The sequence below is a fragment of the Camelus ferus genome, chromosome 2 (genome assembly GCF_009834535.1).
Source record: "Camelus ferus isolate YT-003-E chromosome 2, BCGSAC_Cfer_1.0, whole genome shotgun sequence".
NCBI lineage: Eukaryota > Metazoa > Chordata > Mammalia > Artiodactyla > Camelidae > Camelus > Camelus ferus.
This window is the reverse complement of record NC_045697.1, coordinates 102,724,373-102,744,619: the sequence shown is the minus strand read 5'-3', so window position 1 is coordinate 102,744,619 and position 20,247 is coordinate 102,724,373. Positions and strand designations below refer to the sequence as shown.

The window sequence follows — 20,247 nt, the reverse complement described above, 5'->3', positions numbered from 1 at the left end:
TTTGATGCTTTGCGTGTGACCTGTTTTTCTCTGTAGAGGCTTTTAAAATCTTCTTAACTTTGATATTCAGAAATTTTATGAAGGCCGTGCTATGGCGTGTGTGTGTGTGTGTGTGTGTGTGTGTGTGTGTGTGTGTGTGTGTGTGTATGTTTCCTTCATTTTACTGGGTGTTCAGTTGTTCCCATCAGTGTGGAGACACTTGTCTTTTAGTTCTGGGAGGTGCTCTTATGTTCTTTCATATTTTTCCTCTCTGTTTTCTCTGTTTCTTTCTGAATTCACGTTTGTTAGCCATGATACTTCCTGCATTGAGCTCATTTTCTGTCTCTTTTGTTTTCTCGTATCCCAAGCAATTCATTTAACTTTGTATAATATAAAAAGTTTTTGCGTATATATATATATATGTTTAATTTCTAAGACCTCTTTTTGTTCCTTGATCTTAAACGGCATTCTGTTCTTGTTTTAAGAATGCATTCTGTTATGTCGCTGAGGATATTAATGATGCTTCGTTTTGTTTTTAAATATCTTGTACTCCCTTCACTGTTTCTCTTGAGAGTTCCTTTTCTGTTTTTGCTTGTTTACATGCTTGTTTCAATTTCCATGTTTTGGTCTTTGTTTTTCTTTCTTTCTTTTCTTTTTTTTAACATACCTGCAGATCCTTGGCTGTTTTCTCATCATCTAGTAGTGAGGTACAGAATAGCAGTTTGGAGGCAGTTTGGGCTCATGATGGAGTTTGATGCTCACCAGACCTTAACAGTAATATGGTCCAGCTGGTACCCTCACCTCTTTGCACACATGTCACCTTCTCACTGAGGCCTGTTCTGACCACCTTATTTAAAACTGCACACACCTACCACCTGTGCCCAGCACAGAATAGGCATCCGGTAAATATTTGTTAAATTGAGGCCACTCGCATCACTATATATAACTCTTTTCTTCTGGCTTTCTCTCTTTCAGCTTTTCTCTTTTTCTTATGGCTTTATTCTATCCAGAAGAGAGTGACTCATTCCCTGGCCTGGGGCATGCGGCCGGGGAAAGGAGTGGGATGTGGACGGAGTTTGAGGGTGATCTGCCTACGAGTAGCATGCCTGTAGCTGCACAAGATGAAGTGAGCTGAGGTTCACTACGAACGATGTAGATGTTCACTCACTTTCTTTTTTTCACTAAGATGCCGCCATCGAGTCATGTTTTACCTGAATCTAGAGCCTCTCTTCTTTAACCCATAGAGATAATACAAACTTTGTTTTCTGTACGAGTGAGAAAGGAATGGTCACCTGCCGACTTAAACTGGGGGTGGGTGAGGATCTTGGCATCTAACTATTGCTTATATGGACTCTAGTTAGTTTTCCTGTTTGCTTCTTTGTGTATTTTTAACTTGACTTGGCATCCCTGCCTTCAGAGCTACCTGGTGCTTTCAATTTCAGAAATTCTAGGATACAATGTACCTTGTTTCTTGTTGATCTCTCCCTTGCTTTTATACATTTTTTCAAACTCCTCAGCTGTCATTTTAGTTGACTTTTGAGAGCCCATCATTTCCTAAACTATTTTTCAAAGCACTTGTAAATTATATTCCTCAAAATGGTATTTGCATAAGAATTAGTGGGTGGTTAGATATATTTCATGAACATAAAATGCACTAATTTCCAATAAATTAATGGTTATCTCTTACTACTTACCCCTGTCACAGTTTCCAGTGTCCAAGACATAGTGAATGCACAGTTTGTTGACTAACAAATGGATTTTTCTACTGGATTCGAGCTGTAGTGTGATGTCATTTTAATATATTGTTTGAAAAGTTTGAGGGCAAAAGTAGTTTGTATGCGTTTATATACTTGTGTGTTTTCTAGTGTCAAGAGAGATTTGAAAAAAAGGTATAAACCTAATCGGAATCTGCAGTTAGCATTTAAGGGATGGGGTGGGGATTGGAAAGTGGAAGCAAAAGGAAGCAAAATCACATTAACTGTGAGTATTAGGTTTCTGGAAGTGAAACAAAATCTTGTTAAAAGAGTGGGTGGTTACTAAACTTCAGACTTAGAAGTTAGAGTTAGAGGGACCAAGATCTCATGTGACAGACCAAAAGTTCTTTTATTATCCTTATATTTACAAATATAAAAGTAATTCACTACACTAGAGCATGTCCAAGACACTTGACCCATTTTAAATGACACGTAATTTATATCTCTGCCACCTCTTGATCTTTGGAATAGTTTCAGAGTCGGTTTCCTGCACAGTGTGAATTTGCTTTTGCCTTAACTGCAGATTATGCGGCTCAAATATAGGTGAAGGACCACTGAACATGGGGCTGAAGAGGTAAGCAGAGACTAGATCATGCAGGCCCTTGTCAACCTTTTTAAGGATCATGGATTTATTCTTACTACAGTGAGAAGCTAATGGAAGGTTTTTCGAATTAACATTTTTGTCAAATGACTCTGCCTCTAATCCGAGCTTAGACTGAAGGAAGACAGAAGTTGCTATGGCAAGCCTAGTTGGGAGGTCACTAATAATGATCCTGGGCAGTGGGTATTGTTGATTACCTAGGCTGCGTTCCTCCACCTCTCCTCCTTGCCGACAGAGACCACTTTGTATAGTAAAAACAGAAATGTCTGATGCTTCATTTCCAGCTTCCCTTTCAGTTAGTGCAGAGGCATGTGATCCAGAAACAGCCAATGGGAAATCTGATAGCTTCTGGAAAATATTTTCCCCCATAATTAAAAGAGGAGAAAGTCTTTTTGGACATTTATTGTATGAGAACATGATGCTTGCAGCTGCTGCAGACATCACAGCCTCAGCAGAGGATGACAGAGCAGAAAGGTCTGGACCCTTTTTTTTTTTTAACTTTTAAGTTTTACATTGATACAAAAAGTCCACATATCATAAATGAACAGCTCACTGAATTTTCACGAAGTAAACACACCTACATAATCAGCAACCAGTAAAAATCCAGAAACCCCTTTTATGCTTCCTTATAGTCCCCCAGCTAACTAACCATTATTCTAACTTCTCCCAGTATGGGCTGCTTTCACCTGGGTTTATTTATTTATTTTTATGTTTGGTTTTTGGTTTTATTTTTTGATTCTTTACTTTATAGAGATGGCATCATATTTTGCACACACTGTTTGGTGTCTGGCTTCTTTTACTCACCATGTTTGTGAGAGTCATCTATATATTTGGGTGGTTGTAAATCCTTCATTTTCACTGCTGTGGAATATTACCTTTTGTGAATATACTCAAGCTGATTCATTTGACTGTTGGTGTGTGTATGGATAATTTAGCTGATATAACTAGTGCTCCTGTGAACATTTTAGTACACACTGTTGAATATATGTATGCATTTCTGTTGGGTATATACCTTTCTGATTTGTAAATAGTCAAGATAGGTGTCCTTTGCTATATATACGGATGCATAATATTTCCCAATCTGTGGCTTGTTTTTTTTCACTCACTTAAAAGCACCTTTTGATGAACGAAAATTCTTACTTCTAAGGTAGTTAATCAATATTTGTTAATTGGTGCTTTTTGTGTCTTGTTTAAGAAAATTTTATGTACTCCAAAGTTACGAAGATGTTTTGTTTTCTTCTGGAAGCTTTATTATTTTACCTTTGACATTTAGATCCAAATCTATCTATAGCTGATTTTTGTTTATGGTGAGAAGTGAAGAAATCAAGATTATTATTTTTCCCTCCAAATGGAAATCCAAATTATCCAGCATCATTGCTTGAAGGGACTATCCTTTCCCTACTGCACCAGTGTCATCTTTGACAAAAATCAGGTGACTGTAAATGTGAGGATCTGTTCTGAACTCTAATCTGTTCCACTGGCCTGTTACTCTATCTTTGCACTAACTCCACACTGTTTTAATTATGACTATGTTGACCTGATATGCAGTGACCTTGCCAATTAAACTGTCTTATTAGTTCTAGTAGTTAATAGATTATTTTTGGATTTTTAGATATGCAATCATATAATTTATAAATAGTGTTATTTTCTTTTCTTCCCTTCCAATCCTTGTTCATCCTTTCTCCTTTCCTTCTGTTCCTCTCTCCTCTGTTCTCTTCCATTTTCCTCACATTATTGCACTGCTTAAGACCTCCAGTACAGTATTAAATGTGGATAATCGTCTTGTTTCTAATCTCATTAGGAAAGTTTTCAGAATTTCACCATTGTATATGATAAGCACTGTAGGTAATTTGTTTGGAAGATGCTGTTTTTCATATTAAGGAAATTGCATTCTTTTCCTATTTGTAAGACTTTTAAAGTCGTAAATGGGTATTGAATTTGTCAGATGCCTTTTTTGTGACTAACAGGATGATCATATGATTTTTCTCCCTTTTTTCTATTAATAAAGTCAGTTACACTGATTACTTTTTAAATGATAATTCAACTTTGCACACCTGGAATACACTTCACTTGGCTTGATTTTATTTGCTGATATTTTGCTCTAGATTTTTTTCATTTGTGTTCAGGAGAAAGATTGGTCTGTAATATTTCTTTCTTATAATATCCTTTCTAAGTATTGGAACCAAAGTTATGCTAGCCTCTAAAAACAGACATATGGATCAATGGAACAAAATAGAGAGCTCAGAAATAAACCCACAGACCTATGGTCAATTAATCTTTGACAAAGGAGGCAAGAATATACAGTGGAGAAAAAACAATCTCTTCATCAAGTGGTATTGGGAAAACTGGACAGCAGTATGTAAATCAATGAAGATAGAATACCCCCTCACACCATACACAAAAATAAGCTCAAAATGGTTTAAAGACTTAAATATAAAACAAGACGCGATTAACCTCCTAGAAGAAAACATAGGCAAAACATTGTCTCACATACATCTCAGCAATGTTCTCCTAGGGCAGTCTACCCAAGCAATAGAAATAAAAGCAAAAATAAACCAATGGGACCTAATTAAACTTATGAGCTTTTGCACAGCAAAGGAAACCATAAGCAAAACAAAATGACAACCTACAGAATTGGAGAAAATATTTTCAAATGATGCAACTTACAGTGGCTTAATTTCTAGACTATATAAACAGCTCATACAACTTAATAACAAAAGAACAAACAACCCAATCCAAAAATGGGCAGAAGACCTAAACAAGCAATTCTCCAATGAAGACATACAAATGGCCAATAGGCAAAGAAAAAATGCTCAGTATCACTAATTATCAGAGAAATACAAATCAAAACTACAGTGAGGTATCACCTCACACCCGTCAGAATGACCATTATTCAAAAGTCTATGAATAATAAATGCTGGAGAGGGTGTGGTGGGAATGTAGTTTGGTGCAGCCATTGTGGAAAACAATATGGAGATTCCTCAAAAGACTAAAAATAGACTTACCATATGATCCTAGGTATATATCCAGATGGGAATCTAATTCAAAAAGATAATGCACCCCAATGTTCATAGCAGCACTATATACAACAGCCAAGACATGGAAGCAATCTGAATATCCATCAACAGATGACTGGATAAACAAGCTGTGGCATATTTATACCATGGACTACTACTCAGCCATAAGAAAGAATAAAATAATACCATTTGCAGCAACATGGTGGACTTAGAGATCATCATTCTAAGTGAAGTAAGCAAGAAAGAGAAAGAAAAATAGCATATGATATCATTTATATGTGAAATCTTAGAGAGGGGAGGACACTATGAACTCATCTACAAAACAGAAACAGACTTGCAGACATAATAAACAATCTTATGGTTATCAGGGAAAGGGGATGGGAAGGAATAAATTTGGGAGTTTGAGATTTGCAAATGTTTGCCACTATATATAAAAATAGTTTTAAAAAAACAAGTTTCTTCTGTAAAGCACAGGGAACTGTATTTAATATCTTGTAATAACCTTCAGTGAAAAAATATGAAAACAAATATATGTATTATTATGCATGACTGGGACATTGTGCTGTACATGAGAAATTGATACATTGTAACTAACTGTACTTCAATAAAAAACAAAACAAAACAAAGTTATGCTAGCCTCATAAAAATATTTTAGAAATGTCTTCCCTTTTCTACTATCTAAGCACTTGTGCAGAATTTATATGATTTCATCTTTAAACATTTGGAAGAATTGACTGGTGATGCCATCTGGACCTGGAATTTTATGGTAGGTTTTAAATTATGAGGCAGTTTCCTTAATAGATATTGTTCTATTCAGATTTTCTATTTCTTTTTGTTAGCTTTGATAAATTGTATTTTTCAAGGAATTTGTCCATTTTGTCTTCTGATATATATATAATCTGTTGAGTCAATCTGTTAAATTCTTAATTGCAGATATTTTATTTTCAGCTCTACCAGTTCCATTTTAAAAATATATTCCAATTCTCAGATGAAATTATCATTTCATTTATTCATATTTCCCTCTTATTTCTTAACTGGGTTAATAATAGTAGTTTTTGACTGATTGCAAGACTGAACTCTAGATCTGTGCTGTTCAGTAGATTATCCACTAGCTGCATGTGGCATTTGGCTGATCTTAATTGTCATGTGGTGTAAGTGTAAAAATCCTGGATTTCAGAAATTTGATAGAAAGAAGGAATGTAAAATAGCTCATTAACTTTTTATATTGCTCATGTGTTGAAGTGCTTTCTGGTTATAATAAATATAAAATTAATTTGACCTATTTCTTCAAAGTTTTTAAAATGTAGCTTTTAGAAATGTGAAACTTCATACATGGCTCACATTTGTGACCTACAGTATCTTTCAATAGGACAGTGCTGCTCTCAATGCTGTTTTCTTTCTCTAGAGAGAATTTGCTCATTCCTGAACTAGGCAGACAGACCGAGAAACTGTACTCCTCTCAGTCTCTGAGTTGAGTTGATTTGAGGCTGTGTTGCAGCTTTGATAAGGTTCCACCTGCCTCTTCCTTAATACTGCCATGTCATAGCCACTCAGGGCTGTCGTTTGGGTAGCCTCATGTGCTCACTGGGCAAGTTCTACATTTTAGGACTTGTTTCCTCAGCCCTGAGAGATTTCCAGAAACTCTACTTCTAAGAGACCCCTCACTTATCCCTTCATCCTCCCATTCCAGACAACTTCACAACATGGCAAATATTTTGAGCAGAAAATAGGCTGTGTGCTTAAAGTTCTTCAAGCCTCTGTATCTTTTCTAAAAGACCACTCATAATGGTTCTTCATGTTTCTCTGACTTCAAGAAGCAGCTGTCTATCTGGGCAAAACCATGATTCTTAGCATCTTACCCCATCCTGGAGTCAACAAATGCCCCCGTGGTTAAAGTGGGTTCCAAAAGACAAGTAACCTCTCTGAGGTTCTCTCCTCCCCAGAACCCTAGCGTCCTCTAGTCCTCTTTGTTTTAGCAGCTCTCTAATTACTCTAAAATGATGATTAAAAAATTTTACCTGTAGTTATTCTTAGAAGGAACACTGTCTGCCTCAAACTAATTTAAAAGAAATATATTTAAAGTCCAGAACTCTTTGGGTGGCTTTTATCATGGAATCTTTCTGTCTTGCCTTGCCTTCTGTAGATAACCTTGTCTTTTCTTAGTACCTTTAGAAGTTACCTCTTAAAAAGGAGATACAAAATTTTGAATCATCAGCACATAGCCACTTAAGGTTTCTGAAGTCATGGGTCTGGATACAGTGGTTTAGGACAGTTGTGTAGATCAAACTCTATATTGTGAGACTAGTTTTAGGTCAAAACTGTGAGGAAGGCAACGTTTAAGTAATGGATAGAGGAGTTTCCAGAGAGAGACAAAAAAAGAGATGAGAAAGGTAGAGGAATATCTGAAGAAGGTGAAGTCACAGAGACCACGGGAAGAGAACATTTCAAAGAAGAGGTTGCATCAAATTATGTAGAAAAAATAGGAAGGTTTGAAGTGAAAAGCATCTTGTGGATTTAGCAATAGTGAAATTTATACTACCTTGTAACCTTAGAGCATTCCTATGAGGAAAGTATAAAAATTATATGGGAATTAAATTTTCCTGATTTTACTTTTGACCTACAAAAATGACAATGTTATATGATTTAGCCTAATAGATGGAGAAGTGAAGGTCTAGCAAGGAGAAATAATTTGCTTAAACTCAAGAACAGAAGTGAAATTCAGATCTTGGTCTTCTTTGTCTGATGTTCTTTCCTAAATTTATTATCTGTTGCTGTCATTTCTTGATTATTCATTACTTAGACTTTTATTCCTCTTTTTACAATAGAACTATAGCATAATTTTATTCTGTATGTATGTATTTATATTTACTGTTTTTTGTCTTGAAAGGACATAATTATTCTTTTCCAGTTTTATTGAGAAATAATTGGCATACATCACTGTATAAGTTTAAGGTGTACAGCATGATGGTTTGATTTACTTATGTTGTGAAATGATTACCACAATAGATTTGGTTAACATCCATCATCTCATGTAGATACAATAAAAAAGAAAAAAAGTTCTCTTTCTGATGAGAACTCTTAGGATCTACTCTCTTAACAACTTTCCTGTATATCATACATCAGTGTTAGCTGTGGTCGTCATGCTATCCATTATATCCCTAGTACTTACTTATCTTACCTGGTTTTCTTTTTAATGGTAGTTAAGTCTAGTTAACTTGGGTAGTAGTACTAGTTGTTGTTGTCATCTAAAGATTTTCTGCAATTTCTTCTTAACATTTCTTTACCATTTTGGCCTTAGATTAAATTGTTGTTTTTAATTGCCATTGACTTCAAATTTATTCAGAATTCTTCATGTAGATTAGTAGAACACTCTGTCTGTAGGTCTTATCTCTTGTTATGCCTCTTTTTAAATAGGTAACTATTAAACTGTACAATCTTAACTCTCCAGGAACTCTTTCTGGAGTGAACTTCTCTATATAAAAACTTTTTCAGACTTACAAGTCCAGAATTAATGTCTTGACCCTCTGTAGCAGGGTGACTGATTTCAACCTCAAAGTGACCTTCTGAGGTGGTCACTTTCTTCACTAGGGCAAAAGAGCTTGCTTTCCATAGTGAGCTCTTTGAGTTGGATTCTGTCTTTCTTGTTCAGCTGCCTTTGTGGTATCCTTACTTTTAACACATTTGGAACTTCTGAAGTTTCTTTTGGATCATATTAAACTTTCTTTCTCTACAAGTAGGTCACCATTGCTGTTAACTGATTCTGTTCCTTCCTGAGTGAAAGGATGCTTAAAATGCTAGAATCGTCTGTTTCATTTGTTAACAGTTCTCATATTGAGATTCCGTAAGATTTCATGGTTAATGAAGGAGTAGCAGGTAGTTAGAGTGGAGAATAGAGAACAACTATCTCAAAGCCACTATCAATACTTTTCCTTCTTCCATTTATTTTCCAGGGATATGTGATTAGCAATAGGAAAGGACATGTAAACAGCTTTGTATTTAATATCCGACATGATTTTTATTAACAGATGACTTCTGTATTTTTTTAAATGTAAACTTTATTTATGGTGGAGATAATACTTTAAATCAAAGCATCCTTGGAGGATACCCTTAAATAAATCATAGCTGGAGTAGAGGGTAGTGACTTAGAGTTTGCTAACAGGAAGCAGAACATCGTGGAGCCAGGCTGAGAGATACCTTCATAGAGAAACTCTAATGGGTTGTATTTACATCCAGTTTTCACTGTTAGTGGCTGATACCAAGGAAGAAATACTGAGGGAAAGGTGGCAGCTCCTACTCAGAAATGACTTGGTGGTAGGCTTTGGGCTGGCATGGTGCTGATGCTGTGGTCCATCACATGGCTTCTCCTCCACTGGATGAAATACCTCCTATGTAGGTTGCCCCTAAAACAAGTATTTTACAAGTAACTAATTAAATTGACTGAACAAGACCATGGTCAAGTAATGAAATGAAGTGCAATGGAATGTTGAAGTCATATTTATTTCAAATTAACATTAAGAATTGTCTCAGCTTCTTATATCTGGGTTAGTTATAAACACTTGTAAAGCTCTAGACATTTTTTAATGCAGAATTTTCACCAGTCTTATATGAAATTTTCAATATTGATTATTTATCTGCTACCCTTGTGTTTTCTATTGCTGTGTAAGAAAGTTAGCACAAACTTAGTGGCCTAATACAATGCATACATATTATCTCACAGTTTCAGTGAGTCAGGAGTCTAGGCATAGCTTAGCTGCATCCTCTGTTCAGGATCTTACAGGGCTGCAATCAAGCTGTTGTCCAGAGTTGCGGTCTCATCACAGACTCAACTGGGGAAGGATCCACTGCCAAGCGCACTCAGGTAGATATATTTTTAAGCACATAATTTCAAGTATCCTATTTAGCTCAGCATTAAAATGAGTCTTAACTTTATTCATCTTTAAATTTATGTCTTTACTGAATTACCAGTTATTATCTGTCACTTACAAATTCTCTTACTATCTTTAATAAACTGTGTTATATATTTTGTGTAGAAAACTATGTTTAAGCTACAATATTATATAAAACTTTAAGAGCCTTAAACTTTTGAATATAAATAAGCCATCATCAGGCATATCATTAAGTGAAATCCAGAATCCAGAAATAAACTATCAAAGAACTATTCTGAGAGAGAGTTGATTTGGCAAGGTGGGGGTCACTGGTGACTTTGACAAGATTGGTTTCAGTGGTGAGGACAAAATTCAAATTGGAGTGGCTTAGAGATAACTAGCAGGTGAAAAAATTTTTTTTAACTTTTAAAGGAGTTTTGTTGTGAAAAAAAAAAAAAACAGAATTGGGGCAGTATGTGGAGGAGGACATAGGATTACAAAAGGGTTTTGTTTTTAATTTTTAAGATAACAAATATGGCATGTTTGTATGCTGATAACAGTGATCCAATGGAGAAGAGAAAATGATTTGGAGAGAAAATTATGGTCGAGCAGAGTCTTTGGCTGGGAAAGAAAGGATGGGATCTGTTGATGTTGAGCAGGTGGGAGAACTAGCCTCATAAAGGTGCAGGGGCGGTTTAACTACAGTATAACAGCTGATGGGAAGATGGTAGTTTTGGTGGGGTTTTTTTTCCTAATTGCTTTTATTTTCGTAGTGAAATCAGATATCAGGCCAGAGAGAGATTAGAGCAGGTGTTAGGATTTGAGGAGAAGCTCAGAAATAGCTATCCCAGACACAGGGGAAGCAAATTTTCTGAAGGAATATAGTAAGCATTTTACATGGCACTACATGTATGCTTGAATAAACACACTTGTGTTGAAGTGAGAACCAACCAGTCAGCATGTTATTTTTCTCCAGTAGGCATTGAATAGGAAGGGAGTTGGGTTTAACCAGGATTGTTTTTTTCCTCAGGAAAATAATGAAACAGTGAGAGAGGAACATTGCATTTCTGTACATGAAAGGATTGATTATCATAATGAATTATGGGGTATTAAGGAGGTAAAGTGGGAACTGAAGATACTGAGTGGGTTAATGAACAGTAAAAAAGTGGATGAAATCCATAGTTCAGCTGTTTGGTTAGGATTGATGCTATGGCAGTGGGGTCCCTAGAGAAAGCTGGTGACTTCAGGAGGTGGTAGAGATGGGTATGCTTGAAGTCAGGATTTCAGCGATCTTGCAGCTACGGCTCATCATCAGATATAGAACATGACTGTGGGGGGTGGGGGTTGGCTGAAGCGGAGCGGAGGTAAAAATTGTTGGTAGTGAAGAAGTTGAAGAATGGAGAATTCGAGTCATTAAAGGATCGTCTCTATGGATGTTGAAGTCACCAAGAAGGAGGATTCTATTAGTGGAGGAATGGAATACAGTCAATGGGATGTTAAAACCAGGTACTGAAACTTTCTGAAAACTTTTCTTTTTTTGAGTCCTTCTCCAACCACCACCAAACTAAAAATAGATTTTTTTTAATAAGATAAATTCATGTTTATTGAGAGAAGCATAGATAATAATACATAAGCAATAAAATAAGAATGATCCATATTCTCACTGTTATAGATATTTCCTATTTTTATTTTGGTGAATATCCTTTCAGACTTCTCTATCCATACAGAAACACTATTTTTATATATATAGAAGATATATAGAAGATGATGCAACACATGTTCCTTGGTACTTCGCTTTTTAAAACTAACAAGAGATAGCTGCAAATAACTGCAAATATATGTAGAGACATATCATTTTGAATTACCATAGAGTATATTCCAGGGTATAGATGGACTATAATTAATCACTGCTTTACTATCGCTGCCTAACAAATCACACCAAAACTTAGTGATATTTATCAGTAGCAGTCACTTACCACCCTCATGGTTTCTGTTCAGGTATTTGGAAAGAGCATGGCTGGGCATTTCTGTCTTGAAGTCTTCACCCAGTTGCATTTGTATATCGGTTAGGCTGACGGGGACTGGAGGATCTACTTCTTTTATTTTATTTTATTTTATTTATTTTATTTATTTTTTATTTGTTATTGAGTTATAGTCAGTTTACAGTGTGTCATTTTCTGTTGTATAGCACCACTCTTCAGTCATACATGAATATACATATATTCATTTTCATATTCCTTTTCCCCGTGAGCTACTACAAGATACTGAGTATATTTTCCTGTGCTATACAGTATAAAGTTCTTTATCTGTTTTATATATACCAGTCAATATCTGCAAATCTCAAACTCCCAGATTATCCCTTCCCACCCTTCTCCCTCCTGGCAACCACAAGTCTGTATTCTATGTCTGTGAGTCTGTTTCTGTTTTATATATAAGTTCATTTGGCTTTTTTTTTTTTTTTAAGATTCCACATATGAGTGATATATGGTATTTTTCTTTCTCTTTCTGGCTTACTTCACTTAGAATGACATTCTTCAGGGTCATCCATGTTGCTGCAAATGGCATTATTTTATCATTTTTATGGCTGAGTAGTATTCCATTGTATAAATATACCACAACTTCTTTATCCAGTCACCTGTTGATGGGCATTTACATTGTATTCATGTCTTGGCTATTGTAAATAGTGCTGCTATGAACATTGGGGTGCAGGTATCTTTTTGAAGTAGGGTTTCTAATACTCTTGTAGGTTTTTGTTGTGATTATTAACTTATATAGCTATTTAATTATTAAGAATTTACTTTTGGGTGTGATATAAAGTTAATGTCTAAATTTTTATTTAATCAACCAGTGTTGTAGTGCTGTTTTTAGATCAATCCATCAGTTCTTCACTGTAGATGTTAGTTTTCTACTCAATATCCATTATCCATTACCTTCTCCTGAAGAAACTCCAGTTTTATTCATCTCCTTACCCTCCAGAAAGTGGCCATGTGCTGCCACCCATCCCCAGCCCCAGGGATTGAGTCCTAATTGAGCCAACCAATCATGTTGGACCCACTTCTCTGTTGGTTGACTTAGGCATGGATATTTAATAAGAGCTTCTGGGAGGAATGCTTGTTCTTAAAAAGGGGATTGAAGAGGGGAACAGTACTTGATTTCTGCCTCTGGAAGACAGCTGCAGCCATCTGGTGACTATAAGGGAAGCTAAGCTTGAGGACAGTGCTAACCCATCCACACTGGAAGAATGAAAGAATAGTAGGACCTGGGTCCTAGACAGCATTCCTTGGCTTGTGGTTGCATTATTCAATTTTGCTTCCATCATCCCATCTCCTTTTCTGTTTCTCCTGCCATTCTCTTTTGATGACCATTGTGATTACATTGGGCCCACCCATGTAATCCAGGATAATCTTCCATTCCCCACATCTTTAACTTAATCACATAAGCAGAGACCCTTTGCCATGTAAGTTAACATATTCAAGGGATCTGTGGAAGGACGTGGACATTTCTGGGGGTCCATTATTCTGCCTACCACATCTACTTTTATTGCGAATCATTGAATGTCAGAGCTGAAAGGGACATTGGATGAAAACTTGTCCCATCCCTTCCCTTTATACATGAAGAAACTGAATGAAACCAGAGGTTGTTTATCTACACTTTTTTATGGTTTGGAACAAGGCCTTATTTATGTTTTGTATGCTAAACTATACTTACAATAATACTTTGAGCACTTTAAGTACTCAGTTACTATTGCCTGAATGATTAAAAGGTTATTGATAGAAACCAGATATACCTAGCCTCTGACTCACTTATTTTAAGTTAGTGCTAGTGGTGTTTATAAAAAGCCACTGACTGAAAATACCATGAGGGCTAGAGATTCACCTAAAAAAATTTCTTTTTAATTGAAGTATAGTTGATTTACAATGTTGTGTTATTTTCTGGTATATAGCATAGTGATTCAGTTATATGTGTGTGTGTGTGTATGTGTGTGTGTGTATGTGTGTATATATATATATACACATATTTCATTATAGGTGGTTATGAGAACTTGAATATAGTTCACTGTGCTATTGTTTGTCTATTTTATATACAGTAGTTTGTGAGATTCATTTATTAATATATTTTGTAATTAAAAGGAGAAAATTATTCCATCTTAAAAATAGCTACCTTTTAAAGATTCCAATTCTCTGTCTCTTGGCCATCTCTACTTTTGTCTAACCACCCTCCTTATTTATAAAAAATGAAAGGAAAGAAACAGTAAAATAGAAAGGAAAGAAAGAAAGAAAAAGAAGAATGAAAGAAGAAAAGAAGAAAAAGGAAGGAAAGAAGGGAGGGGAGAAAAAGAAGATAACAGTGGTGTTCATTTAATTGTTTTTCTAGAGTAACTCATGGAATCCAGTTTAGATTCTTTGACACTCATTGCCCTTGGGCTGGGCTGATAGATAAACCTGTATTTTCTGTGGTGCATATCTTTCATGTGTTCAGTAATTCAGGTAATTTAAAAATCACTATTTGTTTTTTAAAAACTATTTTGTAACTTTAGGAAAAATTTTGGAAATTTAGGTTTACTTTTTTGACTTACAATTTTCCTTCCCTTGTTGAGGAAAGGTATTTGGACTCTTGGTTAAAATAAAATGAAAATTTAAAAAAAATTATGTGGCATTTTTTATTGAAAAGCATTAAAAATGTAGATTGTAGGTTTAGATTGTCATTCAGACTACATAAATCACTATTTTTCAAGAAAGAAAACTGATGTTTGTGTAATGACTGATTTTCTTTTGTTAGTATTCTTACAGTTTATATAGAATGTGATTTGTTGTTATGTGAGTTTGGATATTTTAGGCATGATCCTTGAAATAAAATATATCAGAAGTATTATATGTTCTAAGCATATAGAGTCTTTTCTTGTATCAGCATGGTCTTCCATTGGGGCTATACATTTACACATGTGCAAATCTAAGCTTGTATGTTACATAAGTTTCTGTAAATACTAAGATTGCAAATAATTCTCTTTTTGTCTGCTAAGATGGTACATGTAAAGTGCTTATTAACAACTGTGAAAATGGACCATGGTAAAAGTGCCCAGTAACTAGTAATGTTTATTACGTTGTCATGCTCTGAGTGAGCAAAATGTTACTTATAAGCCAACTTTAGAATACATTCATTATAAGAAATTATATTCATTGGGTGAAAACATAATCTGACTTTTCTTTTCTTGGCAGCAACTTGAATTGGTGGAACCAAGTGGCTGGATTCACGTTCCCTTAACCGATAATCACAAGAAGCCAACTCGCACATTCATGATACAGATTGCTGTTTTAGCCAATCACCAAAATGGAAGAGACACCCACATGAGACAAATTAAAATATACACACCAGTGGAAGAGAGCTCCATTGGTAAATTTCCTAGATGTACAACTATTGACTTCATGATGTATCGCTCAATAAGGTGACCTTGGAACAGAACAAAAGTCATTAAACATCTTTATCTTGTCAGTAAATATTAAATCTGATATCTTTATTGAAATAAACATCAATTATTTTGCAATTTTGTATGCATTGAAAAGTGTTTTATTGTAACTTTAATAAATTCTGGGTCATACTGTCTTTATTTTCTTTAACATATAATAAAGCTCACATATTTTATATTACTAAAAATGAATTTGAGCCAATCATTAAGTTTTTTCTTATACCAAAAGAAAACCAGTTGAACTGAAAATTTTAAAGATGTACACAATTTTTTACTAACCGGATAATTATTTCATATAGTGATCATGTATTAGAGTAATGATTTACCTCGTGTTTGAGAACAAAACTATGTTTTATCAAGATATTATCTTTAATAGGCAAAAATTATTACCATCATTTTTTAACCAGAGGAATCTTCTTTTAATATTGGGCCTTTTGAAAAACTGTGTGAACATAAGCTTAGCATTAGGTGTCTGATGAGAACCATTCTGATTTGGGGAATATAATTAATTGTGTCATAATTACTTTCATGAAATATTTTTAGTGCTAGGTTTGTCTTTATCCTGATACTATGTCAGAGATTGCCAATATAATCTACTGTTTATCCTAATTCTAATACTGCTTATAGAGTAGTTTCAAATTTGTGTCTGACACTGAAGCATTCCCTGAGGGATAATGTATCTCATGAAAATTTTAAAAATATATAAAATTGTTCTTTACATATAACAATATTTTAAAGGCACTTAAACGAGTTTTCTTTCCATGGTTTAACATGAGTAGGTTTGATTCTGAATACCTCACCCCTCACCCCCTCCTGCATATCTGTACTTTTGGGGAGGATGATTATTTTAGCCACAGAACTTCCTCATACTGGCTCTTGTTTGGGAAAGATTCCTTAGAGGTTCTTGCATTACTGCGTAGACTGAAGTCTTAAATTAGCAAAGTTTAAAAAAGAATTATGTGTTTGGTTTATTCTGGCAGAGTATTAATACATGGATACTATTTTAAAAATGATTTTATTTTTCACTCAGCAGAATCTCAGCTCTTCTTTTTATGAGTTCCACAAAGAGTCTGTCATTTTCATTTCATTGTCTTTAAAGTACGAAGCGTGGTAGGTGGCTATATGATCACCAAAACGTCTGTAACCAAAGCTCATCCGAGATCAGCAGATTACTCCTGAGTACAGATGTGGGCTGCTGGAAAGAGAAGAAGAGAGGATTGAAGGAAAACACATGGACAGGAATTAAAAGAAAAGGAGAGAACCAAGGAAGTAAGAAGAGCAATATATACTTGGCACTGTATTCGATGTTCTGTGTTAGTCTGATAAGGAAAACATCCATGTAAATAACAGGGTCTTAGTCTAAGAGACAGAGAAATCTAATAAAAAGTACAGGAGATTTTATTAGTAATAATGTTACTACTTGCTAACTGCTTTTTAAAAATTTGCTTACAAGAAAAAAGGAGGAGAACTAATTATCATTTACATGATCCAGTCTGCTATTTCCTACTACTAATGGTTTGCGAAGAAACTCCTAAAATTAGGAGGGATTAAGAAGAATGTTGAGAACATCAGTATGTTTTCTACTTCTACTCCTTTTCCCTATTTTTCATAAGCCAGCCGGCATGGGAAATTTGGTAGCTGAATTTCCCACTAAGGCATGGGAAATTTGGTACCCGAGGATTATGGGGGTGATGCTTCCCTTTATCTTAAGAATTATTTGAAGTACAGATAGACCATGTGCTACATTAGCAAAGCAGCATTATCTGAAGCAGTTTCATTTCTCTCTTTCAAAAGTGCAAATTATATAGTCAATAAAGGATTTGTATCTACAATATATAAACAACTCTTACCATTTAACTGGAAGAAGACAAACAATCCAATTAAAGTGATCAGAAGATTTATTAAAGTCACTTCACAAGAGAAGACATATGATTGGCAAAAAAGCTTATGAAAAGATGCTTAACTTCACCGGATGTTAATGAAAGGCAAATTAAAATCACAATGAGATACCATTTCACAGCCACTAGAATGACTATGATTAAAAAGACAGTTGCAAGTGTTAGCAAAGATATGGAGGGACCGGACCTCGCCTCAAACTGCTGATGAGGATGTAATTAATGTATAACCACTTTGGAAAACAGTTTGATAATCTTAAGAAGTTAAACACACACCTATTATGTGACCCAGCGATTCAACTTATAGGTATTTCACCAAGAGAAAAGAAAGCATATGTCCGTACAAAGTCTTGCACATGAATATTCATAGCAGCTTTATTTGTAGTACCTAAAAATTGGAAACAACTCAGTGTTGATCAGCAGGAGAATATACAAGCAAATTGTGGTCGATCCTAATAATAGAATACTACTCAGGAATAAAAATAAATGTATGTTTAATTAATACATGCAACACATCAATAAATTTCCAAAATAACTATGCTGTTAGAAAGTAGCCATACAGAAAAAGAGAATATAATGTATGATTCTGTTTTTTTTTTTAATTCTAGAAAATACAAACTTATCAAGTGATAGAAAGCATATCAGTGGTTGCATAGGACAGGGAGTAGAGAGAAATGAGAAGGGGTGAATTTTGGTGGAGGTGGTGATAAGAGAAATGTTCATTATCCTGACTGTGGTACTGGTTTCACAGCTATATACATATACCAAAATTTACCAAATTATACATTTGAAATATGTGCAGTTAATTGCATGTCAATCATACCTCAGTAAAGCTGATTTAAGAAGTAGCTTATTCTTCCTGTTTCACGTAGGAATCATCCAAAGATGCTAGATTTGATGTAGTTGTATTTCTTACTGTATAGATCTGAGAATAAAAAATTAACATTGAAAAGCCATTTTAACAGTTAAAACAGTGACAGCAAATTCACTGATTCATCAGTATATGTTTTTGAGTGCTGATCAAACTGTGCAGTTGTAAGATTGAAATTTTTAAATTTCACATGTAATTGAAGTATTAGACACTTTGATAATCAGTTTATTACCTGAGGAAATCTTGTCACAAGAAACTCTATATAAAACTGGAAAATAAAATACAGGAGTTCTTTGAAGACTAAGAAATACTCAGCTCTAAAAAGACTAGTGGATATTGAATGTTGAATTAGATGTAATAAGGAAACCAAGTTAAACTGATGCAGACCTTGCTTTCCAGTTTTTATAGTCTACTAGGGGAAATCATAGATCTCTGATAACCAAATCAAATATTAGAGGGGTGAGCTCTCTAAGAGGTGGATGGAAGTGCAGAGTACAGAGAGTTGACTTCCTGTTCAGGAAGTTGGAGGTGAAACTGAAGAAGATACTGTGGAGGAGGGGGAATTTTGGAAAGAAAGACTATTTGTGATATCAGCTAGTTATTCACTTTTTAGGCATATTCTTGAATTCAAACTATCATTGTTTTTCTATGAATAACAACAATTAATTTGAAACAGATGATTTGTGTGTTAGGAATCCAGTGATGTTTTGTACATTTGCCCTCATTTGAAAAGTTCCAACAATTAAAACACAGACCAATCTTGAAAACTAATTTTAAACACCATGCCTTCTGTTTTTTTAGCCATTATGACTACGAGTTTAGTATAGATTATACACTACAGTATAAATTTTTATGAGGATAAAATTTTATGAATCAGATACAAATATGTTTTCTAGTGTCTTAGAAAATTTTACTGCTCTAAATTCCTAATAGTGTGGCCTGTTGTATGTCATTTTTAATTGAATTCTTGGCTATTAGCTTATTTCATCAATTACCTTTTTAAAATGATAAAATTTGTAAAATATGTTAAAGCATTGGGGGAAGCAGTACTTTGTAGTTGTGGCTGTTTGGAGATGATTTTGCTTTGTGGCTCTTTTAAACTAAGATTCTCTTCTTTTGCCCACATTGCCCTGGCTTTCCCCCCGTCCTCTGTGACTCCCTAGGGTATGGTGTTTGGAAGTTTTTGCTGCGCTAGGCTGTTTACCAGCCATCCACAAGGACGCTGTCTGTGCTTTATAACCTGCCATTTAGTTGGGCCTGCTTCTGTGCAATGGTGTCTAGAAAGCATTAGAGAGAGGAAGACGACAAAGAAAAAAAGCCTCAGGGATTAGTTTATTAATTATCCATAGTAATGATTTATTCTATTAACAAAACAAATCTTAAGGCTAATTAATTAGAACTGCGTCCACTCTAAGAAAATATCTATAATCCATGGTAATTTTATAAAAAAAGTTAAAGTTGTTTTTTAGTAATATAACCAGTCTGTTTTTCAGTTGTATGTGAAAGTACCCTCCCCTTTTCCCATGGTTAATCCTACCACCCTTGTTTGTCTTCTCTTGTCCTTTCTGGTTAATAGAACCAATTTACTATTTTGCCAACATAAGCAAAATTAATTATTTTTAATTACTTACTTACACCAATTTAGAAGTAGTCTACCTGTTTATGAAATCTTCTGAGTGAATTATTATTTCAGGAAATGGTATTTTACATCATGTATAATTGAAGCTCTAGTATTTACCATCTCAACTGTTTTAATTGCTGTGTTTATGGCTGTAAGCCTTCCACTGATGCAGTTCAGTGA

The 20,247-nt window shown here is 34.7% G+C and overlaps 1 protein-coding gene across 2 annotated transcripts in view; it reads left to right on the top strand.

The window, feature by feature from the left end:
• Positions 1-15,761, top strand: part of ANAPC10 (anaphase promoting complex subunit 10) — a 55,033-nt gene extending 39,272 nt beyond the window's left edge. Inside the window, exons 5-6 of one of the 2 annotated variants that reach the window (XM_032464277.1) lie at positions 10,119-10,209; positions 15,433-15,575. In XM_032464277.1, the coding sequence (XP_032320168.1) occupies positions 10,119-10,209; positions 15,433-15,440 (99 nt within the window). In that variant the 3' untranslated portion in view covers positions 15,441-15,575. Of the gene's footprint in view, positions 1-10,118; positions 10,210-15,432 lie in introns of both variants that reach the window. The other variant, XM_006187215.3, reaches the window with a different exon arrangement.
• The last annotated feature ends 4,486 nt before the right edge of the window (positions 15,762-20,247 follow it).